The sequence below is a fragment of the Centruroides vittatus genome, unplaced genomic scaffold, assembly GCF_030686945.1.
Source record: "Centruroides vittatus isolate TY-2023 unplaced genomic scaffold, ASM3068694v2 scaffold_1424, whole genome shotgun sequence".
Lineage (NCBI taxonomy): Eukaryota > Metazoa > Arthropoda > Arachnida > Scorpiones > Buthidae > Centruroides > Centruroides vittatus.
In genome coordinates this window covers 85,371-95,839 of record NW_027122677.1, presented here as the reverse complement: position 1 = coordinate 95,839, position 10,469 = coordinate 85,371, and the positions used below count along the sequence as shown (strand labels likewise).

Sequence of the window (10,469 nt, the reverse complement as noted above, 5' to 3'; positions counted from 1 at the left end):
CTTCAGTTTGCGCCATCCTGGAGAGTACTGTGTTATTAAATTTTTTTCTTACATTATATTGATGTTCTTTAAGTCTTTAAGTCTGTTTTTAAAGTTTCTAGCGGTGACACCGATGTAAAGAAAATGTGTTAAACGAACGGGAATGTGAAAAAGAAGGAATAGAAATGTGTACACCGACCATTAGGCGGCGCAGAGTCGCGGCGAGTACGGTATTAGCAAATTTTCTTGCCTGGTTAGTTAATATGTGCGACCTCGCGTGAGAACTAACTAATTATTAGAATTACGTCATTACTCATAAGAAAAGTTATCATTATTCGAATCGTTTTGCAGTACAGTATGTTATAAAAATCGCTTTCCAATTTAGTATAAAGGTAACGTGTTGAATATATTTCTTTTTATTAATTATATAGATAAGGTAAGGAAAAAATAATTAGGTTATATTAATGTTAAATGTTATTTCTACGATGACCAAACTGCAGTAATGGACTCTTCTAAACTATTATTGCAATTCCCGTATACTTATAACTGACAATTTATTTCTATACTTGAGACCTACTACTTAGACATATGTAATTTTTTTATTAGTTTTTTTTACTATTATTTAGATGGTGTACAATAGAATTGTAAGCGTAACATAACCTATATCAGACAACTGAAAACTACGGGAACGTTTGTATGAATTGAATTTTAAACAGATTGTGTTCCAATTTCAAATGCACAAATTTTCTACCAGCAAGTAGGAGGAACTATTTAGATAAAAAGAAAAAAAAAATTATTTATAATAAACCTATCTTATTAAAGTTTTTCTAGTTAGCCTATCTTATACAGCGACCTAAACGTAAGCATTTTTAATGTTACATAACAGTGATACTTTATTGTAACGTGTTTTAAATAAATAAATATATATATATATATATAATACCTTTCTAATATTGTTGCTCTTGTATATTTCTAATAGACGATATATGTTGCTCCTGTCACGAGACAGTTTACGATCTCCGTTGTATGCAGTGTCTTTGGTTAGGAAACAGGCGATATGGATGTTCCACTAACCCAAAACGGCGTTATTTGCAATTCGCCGTCCCGGACTAAATCGTAAAGCTTTTAGTTATCGACATGAACGAAATAATGAAATTTGTTTACAAGTACCGCTGATATAGAATTTTTCCAGGAAAATTTAATAATAATCTCTGTCAAAATATGTAAGAATTTAGCTTTTGCCCACTGCAATAAACTAGTTTTTAGTTATGTACTTCCGTCTAGAAATTATTTTTTCAATTGCAATGTTTTCTAGTAGCGTGTGAATAAAAAGCTAAACTGTCTTATATCTATAATGCAAAAGAAATTTGTCACCCACGTTCTTGCGAAGTAAAACCTTTTTGTAGCACAGGATACTTTAAACTTATCTGAAAGTTGGCATGCAATAATAATCTAATTGTACACCGGAATGATAGTGAACAAATAAAAATCATTACAACATCACAGCACAGAGATATATAATTGAAAAACCACATCCAAAATTGTTGTAAAGCCACATCTGACGTTGATTAGTTTGCAATAATTGCCAGACTGAGCAATTAATTTTCAATTATTGATTTGTAGCATTGGTGCTGTAATATTATAATGAATTTTTTATTATTTTATCGCTACTATTCTTTGTTCTGAATTTAATTGCTACTTCAGGCTAGTTTTAAGATGTGTCAACAAAGTATATTTTAATAAATATAAATTTCCGGAGAAGTAATGAAAATCGAGGCTAATGAGAAGAAAAAATGCGATACTGACAGACTTTTTATAAATAGTCTATTAAATTTAGGTCATCGATTTAAGATAAATTGCAGAAGCACGTGTAAAAGACTTGATGCTTAGTGTCTGACATTTTCCTTGAGGATAATTTGAGATGTAATAATATAATTAGGCTAAAGAAAAATGAGTGAAGTTTCATCAAAAGTATCTGGTTTTGTTATTTCTATAGTATTTAATACGATAGAGTTTCGTTAATCCGTCAAATACAGGATCAGATTGGTGCTGGATTACCGTATAATTTTGTACTTTTGTAAAATTCGATAAGTTCGAAATATTCGATTGCAATTTGAAAGTTGCAAATTTTGTGCTAATACATGCTGCTAAATGCTTACGACGTTTTAATACACTTTAATTTTTTTGTTATTTCATATTCAGCGGCCAATACATATCCATACATTCCAGTACCCATAGATATAAGATTATATAATATAATATATTCACAGAAAAGATTATTAATTACCGATCAGTCGATGACTGATTTAGATTTCGAATTTACCGAAACGTAGTGGAGTAGAAGGTTCCTAGACATTATGTCGACTGCGAGGTGGTAATATGCGGTTGATTCTGTACTGTTTCTGCAACTAATGCAAGAAGCTTCAAGCAATTGAGAGCTTCATTTTTCAGTTTGTATTCAGCCTTTGATGTTAGTGGTCTGATAACTTATAACTAGTTATTTAATCGTATCGATCGCTCAGTTTTCTGTGTATTTTTTCCCAGTAATCTTCGGAAACCTTTATTGCGGAAAATTGTAAATAATAAATAAATTATAAAATACAGATATATTTAAACAAATTACAGCTGTATGTTTATAAGCAGAGGTTGGTGAATTACGCTTAACACCGGTTTATTGGTTTTTTTTTCAGCGAATGGTGTTTAAGTTGTTTATGATATTCATAAGTTAATGAATTTATTGCTATGTTTCAATTAATATTTATAATTTTGTTGAATTTTCTATTTTTGATTGTTTCGTGGATGCACGGAATTTCATGTTTTGTTGCGACCTAAAGCAAGAGAACATCGGGTTTTTAATACTACAGACCTCAATTTCATTCTCATTTTACGGGTAGATTTATGTTTTACACTTCATTTTGTGCTACCGTCACGAAACGTTGTAGTAATGCTCTATGTGCAAAATTAATGAACCGCTAAAGCCAATTGACTAACAACATCTAACGATCGTGCAGGAATTCCAGGACGAAGGAATTATGAAGGTGAAAACTTTTTCTGCAAGTATCAGTACAAAACTATTGATTGTTTGAAAACAGACAATAACGGATCGTTGTCTTTCTTAACCAATGTGAAATAAATCTCCTTCTTTCTCTCTCTCCCCCTAATTTCCCCCGGGCTATACATATTGGTAAGGCCGTCTCTTTCACAACTATCAACTATCAACCAATGTGAAATAAATCTGTTTAACTGAAAATTGAAGGATTCAATATTTTCCGCGTAATTTCCGCATCTATTAGATAATTATCCCGCAGATTTTATGGAATTAACCTGCATATTTTGCCTTCCTCTGCTCATACATAATAGCAAAATATGTATTTTACTATTACTTATGACTATAATTTCTAAAAATTTTCGATGTTAAAATATCATTCTTTTGTAGTTTCAATAATTTTAATTTTAATTTTCTGTTATTTCCTTACTATAAATAATTCATTTCAAATTACTGATTTGTTGACTAAAACAGAAATATATTTCAGCATTTTAGAACACATGTCCAAGAAATTAATTGTCGAAAGATGTTACTGTTATTAATAAACACTGTCATACGCGTTAATAAAATTGGTCATGGATATCGAGCGAAGAATTTTCATACTTAACAACTTTAAATTAGTTTTAACCGATTTTAAATCAATACCAAAAGTATCTTTATAGAATGTGATATATTATAATTATTATATATAGGCCTATATATACTTTTACGATTGAGTATTTTGTAATGTCTAAGTCTATTGTATAAAACATATGTTTTATATCTGTATGATAACAATATATCTTTTTGATAAGTAAATTTAATGCACTATTATCATCAACTTAGGTTTATCACTTTGACATTGATCAAAAGTAAATCGGACGTCTGTATTGAAGAACATAAAGTATTCAAGATGTGGCCAATAATATTATTATTAACTGTTTTCGTGTATCTTCTATCACTTTGGATAAGGTGAGCATTCTTTATTCATTTATTATTATTTATCTTTTTTTCACAGACATAAATTAAATAACTTTGTAAGCAGATAACAATAACTTTTTTTAAATGGCGATGATAAAATTATTTAGATAAATAAATAATTTTTATACAAATAACATCGCTAGACCCGATATATTATAAGCTAGACACCAACCAAATGCCGAAATTCTAACGGGCTAGATATGGCTAATTACTAAATAAATTACGTAACCAATTTCGCATTAGAGGGAGGCGTTAGGCGCCATCTCTTATTAACTTTAATAATTATAATTTTAATTAATTAATTTTAAATAATTTAGAACCGCTGGAAGAAAATATTAATTAATTAAAATTATAATTATTAAAGTTAATAAGAGATGGCGCCTAACGCCTACCTCTAATGCCAAATTGGTTACGTAATTTATTTAGTAATTAGCCATATTTGGCCCGATAGAATTTCGGGACTTGGTTGGTGTCTAGCTTGTAATAATTTATACGAGATTTTACTGTATTAATAATGAAACGATACAGTATGGTTTAATTATTAATACAGTAGAATTTCGATTAACCGAGCGATGGTACGTTATCCGAAAACAGGTAAAACGGACTGCCACATATAATTAAAAATTACAAATAAAAGATTTATATAGTAGCACTTTTAAGCATTTTTTATAGATTAGTGCAATTAATCTTATGTAAGAAGATTTTTATATGGTTTTATGGTTTTAAGAATAAAAATGTGTATTGTAATTATTTTAGTGATTTATCTGATATTGAAGTTAAATGATAAAAGATAAGAAAAAACAAATTTTTCTGCAATAGTTTATTGTTTTAAATTTTCTTTTATTAAATACAATATAAAAAAGTAGAGTATTCGCATGCATGTTCGCCTTAGATCATATGAAACCTCTTCCATTAATCGCAAATCTATTGAATGTCGGACTTCGTTTATGAAACGAAGCTCGACATTTTTAATAGAACTGCGAGAAAGAGAGGTCAGATGGGGAATTTGACCTCTCACTCTGACTACTGTAGGAACAACAAAAAGAATATTTTTATTTTAAAGAGCTTTGTTACGCAATGCAGCTGGAAACCATTAGGGACAGAAAGGAAAACACAGTACAACAAATTATGAATAAGAGTTCCTCAGTTAAATAAACATTTCGGACCGCGGCAGAGGTCGACATCGACCTCTGTGCAGCGCTGGATTCGATGCTAAATAAGCCCTGAAAACAGAACAAGTATCAATCGGAAAGTAAAAAGAAAGAACCGAGACCAACCAGTGTTCGAACTGAGAGACAAATCTTTAGAAAGTTTGGTGACTGCCACGAGAATCCGTTTATCGTTTGCTCTCTCTCTCGAGCATTCCGTTCCTGTTCATATTGGGCAGCGAGTTTACCTCGATCTCCTTGCTGGAACGAGATGTTGACACGTTTCTCCTTGAATCTCCTCACCAGCATTCGCGAAGAAAACTTCTTCCACCTCCAGAGATTCGACTAGCAATACTACACTCTGAACCGACGAAAAAAAATGGAAGATAATCTGGACTGATCTTGTGTAATTATTCTATCCGCAGATGAAGGTTATTTGGTCTGTAAAATATACTCTTGGTTTTGTTATAAACGGAATCTTCGCCTCAGTGCCCACTCTTTCGCATAAGTAGTTCACTTTCTCTCGCCATCCTGAATAATAGCTCTCTTCCATGAAATGGGAGCGTCGACCGTGTTACTGCAGACAATATTAAAACTCACGGAAGACTTTACAAGATCGCACACTGAAGAGTATTTATCACATTTACAATATTTTATGAAAACAAAATAAATTTCTTACAATATTCTATATAGAAGTTTTAAAATGACAATTCATTTAAATGCTAAACTTTAATGAGTATAACCCAGATATTAAAAGTATGGATTGTACACAGTGCGGCAATTATATTCCGGGACTGGATCTATAAAAATGAAACAAAACAATTTTATTCAAATCCTTTTATTAAATTATTCAAAATACTCTCCTCCTGCTTCAATACACTTTTTACAGCGATTCAATAGTGATTCAAATGCCTGCTCAAGCTCAATTTTCGGTATTGCCTCTAATATGCGCGTAGACTCTCTTTGGATGGTTTCAATATCATTAAAAATGCATCCTTTCAACTTCATTTTCATTTTTGGAAATAAAGAGAAGTCACATGGTGCTAAATCGGGGGAATACGGCGAATGATTCAACACACAGACTTGATTTCGTGCCAAAAATTGACGAACAATCAATGATGTGTGACTCGGTGCACTATCGTGTAACAAACACCAGTCATCAGAATTGCGATATTCTGGTCGAATTCGACGAATTCTTCTCATTAATCGTTGTAAAACTCCCAAGTAGAAAGCAACAGTAACTGTTTGACCCTGTGGGACGAACTCACGGTGGATGATGCCTTTGCTATCGAAGAAAACAATGAACATCGTCTTGATTTTTGATGGAACTTTTCGTGTTTTCTTGGCTTGAGGTGATGATTTTGACTTCCATTCGGCACTTTGACGTTTTGTTTGTGGGTCATATTGAAAACACCAGGTCTCGTCACCAGTAACAATTGATTTGAGGAAGGTTGAGCTGTTATTTGCTGCTCGTACAATCTCTCTGGAATGTTCTAGTCTCATCAATTTTTGCTCTTGGGTTAGTGTGTGCGGAACAAATTTAGCACAGACTTTTGTTTTGCCCAAATCTTCTTTAAGAATTTGTCGTATTGTCTCTTTGTTAATGTTTAATGCCTGTTCCATCATTCTCAGTGTCGCATTGCGATCGTTGGATACAAATTCTTGCACTTTTTGAATCGAATCTGCTGTTCGAATTGTTATTGGCCTTCCCACACGTTTGTCGTCCTCCAGTGATTGTCTGCCTTCCAAAAATCGCTTGTGCCACTCAAAAGTCTTTGACCGTGATAAACACTCACTTCCATACACTTTTTGCATCATTTTGAACGTTTCTGTGGCACTTGTGCCAAGTTTAGCGTGAAATTTAATAACAGCACGTTGTTCCATTATTGTTTTCCGACATGTAACAAAATAAACTGATAAACAAAATATCAAAAACAATGATAAATGTCAACCGATTTAAATAAAAGTTTTAGGTTATGTTCATATATGTCCAAACTTCATATGACATAAAATTTAAACAGATGTTGCTACTGGTTGCTGAGATATAGCTTCAGTCCCGGAATTTAATTGCCGCACTGTGTATATATTTATATTAAAACCTCTTGCTGAATCGTAGATCGATTTGTCAGATAAATTATCTCGCATGTCCTTAGTCTTATCGTAGATTAATGTTTTTGTTACATGCATCACAGTAGGAAATAATTGAAAATGATAATAATTTAAGAATTTTACAATAAAATTCACTAAATGTTCCTCTTGGATTGGCTGTAGACAAAATAGAGTCATTGAATGTCAGAATTTTCAGATATCGGATGTTATTTAAGTGAACTTTCTAGATAAATTTGCTATATAGGTTAGTCAGTCTGGTTGACGTGTAATACTGGATACATACGTATTCAAGTATACCTGGTTCTTATACTTGAACGTGGGGATGTAATAAAGTACTGACAGTTCTGTCATGCACACCTTCAGTATAACGGACAGGCATGCTGTTTAGGTATATCTGCCAAATATACAGGTACTGTACGTGTGTACAGGTTTTAGACACTAGTGACGAAATTATTTTTACTAAAGATCAGTAAATCCATAGAAAAAAAATGATTGATTAATTTTGTATCTAATTTATGTTTTAAATACTTTAGAGTCTTTTCTGAAGTTAAACAATAATTATAAAAGAAATTAAATGTTTGTATATTATCTCTTAATTATTTATTGATAATAAATTCATGCAATTTCATCAAATTTTGACATTTGAAGTATTTATACTGCATTTACGATATTTTATACTTTATTTTTTATATTATAATTTATTTTTTTTCAAATTTTCAAGAATAAATACGTGCAAGTGTTTAACGGTAATTACTTTTATATTTTCTGTGAATGATTTATAATATTATTTTACATTATATAACTGATAGAACGTTTAAACTATAACTAAACATTATCATATTTTCTTAATACAAATGAAAACTTAACGCTTAACAATACTTCTAGATGGAGAAAAAGAAAGATGAGCCTGTTTCAGAGGTATGGAATTCCCGGGCCTAATCCCAATTTCATTACTGGAAATGCGATGGAATATAACAGAAAAGTAATGATTTGTTTTAATCACAGATCAATTCTGAGTTTTAAGATTAAATATTTATGCAATTTGTCTTATTTACAGAGGAACAAATGCATTGATGAATGGATAAAAAAATATGGAAATACTTTTGGGTAAAAGTTATTTCTGCAAATATTACTTTATTCTTATCATTTAATATAATATCAATAAAATAAAACATATGAACATCATTCTCATATAATTACATAAAATATTAATTTTATTGATAATTATGTATAACATTCAATTAAATTGCTAAAAATCTTATTTAATTTTAAATTCTGGCTGAAATTTGATAAACGTTTGATTTACACTCTTTTATAGTAACTCACAATATATTCAATTAAATGAGCAGCTGTCAAGTGTCCGGGTCTTATGTATTGAATATATAACATGGAAAAGTATTGTAACTGTGGGAAATTTAAACTTCCGGGTTAATGGAGAAATACCTCAGGATGGGGGAAAGCTTATGAAATGAAATTTGAAATGGTAACTTTATATATAAGTAGCATTGAGTACTATGAAATTTTTGCGATAAAGGTCGAGGGGATCATGTATCATGTGTTGAGTGCGGTCAAACAATGAGAATTTCTCTTTTTCCATATTAAGTTTTCAGAAAAACTGATCACTACCCGCAGATGAAGTCTATTACATTTTTATAATAATTAATAATATAAAAGTTATTTTTAATAACATCTGATAACATAGCACTTCACAAAATTTTTTACTTTGTGCTAGTGTCATAGTGTTTTTTCGGGCAGTTCGTTGCTGGATATTTTACATATGCAAAGGTAACATGTAAAATCAAAATTAACTTTCACAATGTTACAAACGTCGGTAAATGTGTTAATACTAACTCTAAGCAACTGCAGTGCGTATGCGAACAAAACGATAAGATTGGAAACCTGCGTGCATATCTTCTTACCTAAAGGTTTGGTTTGGTTTATTAAGTTACGGCACTCAACACTTGGACGATCTGCATAGGAGAATGCCTTCCGGGAAGTCTTTTTAGGGGTTATTGGTCCTATTCAGGCGTTAGAAAACGTGGCCAGCCCGTCCGGGTGAGCCGAGGCGCGAACCTACGACCGAACTCCCAGTGTTCAGGGAACGGAACCTCAGGACCAATGGTGGGCCACCTAAAGTAAGAAGGAATTTAACGGTGTTGCAATAAGCAATTAGAAATAAATTCTAATCGTTTATTAAAATTTTGTTTTTGTAAAATTATATAATTAATATAATAATAAATAAAATATTTACATTGTTTTATAATTTCTAGTTTCTTTCTTGGAGGAAAACCCTGGGTTGTCTGTCGGGATTTGGAATTGATAAAACTTATACAGATAAAGGAATTCAAAAATTTTATGAATAGAGATGTAAGTGTAAGTTTTTAAGTAATTTTTCGTAATTACAACCGTATTATTCTGATATTTCATTATTTATTGTTTTCAGGTAATACTTCCGGATGGAGGAGCTCCTCATGATCTGGTGCTTAAAACACTTGTACTTCAATGTGATGCGGATTGGAAAAATACCAGAAATATATTGAGCACAAGTTTCAGTACAGCTAAACTGAAGATGGTATTTATGCTACTTTAATAAAACTGTAGATATGTAGAAAATAAGATATTAAAATTACGTTTCTTTATAAATATTTAACATTACAAATACAAAAATATCTATTGCTATTAAACGAACATATCAAAATTCTGTATAAATCTGTTTTTAGATATATAGAGAATCTGTATAAATTTTCAAATATTTTTATTTAGATGAGCACTCTTATGTCAAAATCGATAGATATATTTTTGGAGAAAATCGAAAAACAGAAAGAATCACCGTTTGATATTGCTGAATTTTATAAAAAGTTAACTTTCGATATAATTTGTAGAACAGCTTTTGGAATTCAGACAAACGTGCAAAATGACGAAACAAGTAAATTTGTGCAATCTGTCTATAATCTCTTGCAGGTTGATTCAACCGATTTACTCTCCATATTGTCAAGTAAGAATTTTTAAAATAGTTTTATGATTTTTATTCAAAATAATTAACATAAAGTGCTTAGTTTGTTTTCCCGAATTTGAACCGATTCCTACGTACGTTAGAAAGATTTTGGATGCAATAAAATATGCAATAAATTTTCCATCTGCTAAAATGGTGTTTGATACATGTAGTCAATTGGTTACTTCCCGAAAAACCTCTGATGTAAGATTTACAATTTATAAATTGCTAAATA

The 10,469-nt window shown here is 31.0% G+C and overlaps 1 protein-coding gene across 2 annotated transcripts in view; it reads left to right on the top strand.

Moving 5' to 3' along the window:
• The first annotated feature begins 312 nt into the window (after nt 1-312).
• Nucleotides 313-10,469, top strand: part of LOC136986949 (cytochrome P450 3A8-like) — a 39,810-nt gene continuing 29,653 nt past the window's right edge. Inside the window, exons 1-8 of one of the 2 annotated variants that reach the window (XM_067284591.1) lie at nt 313-371; nt 3,851-3,976; nt 8,128-8,224; nt 8,300-8,349; nt 9,513-9,609; nt 9,686-9,814; nt 10,006-10,237; nt 10,299-10,438. In XM_067284591.1, the coding sequence (XP_067140692.1) occupies nt 3,918-3,976; nt 8,128-8,224; nt 8,300-8,349; nt 9,513-9,609; nt 9,686-9,814; nt 10,006-10,237; nt 10,299-10,438 (804 nt within the window). In that variant the 5' untranslated portion in view covers nt 313-371; nt 3,851-3,917. The remainder of the gene's footprint in view (nt 372-3,850; nt 3,977-8,127; nt 8,225-8,299; nt 8,350-9,512; nt 9,610-9,685; nt 9,815-10,005; nt 10,238-10,298; nt 10,439-10,469) is intronic. The other variant, XM_067284592.1, reaches the window with a different exon arrangement.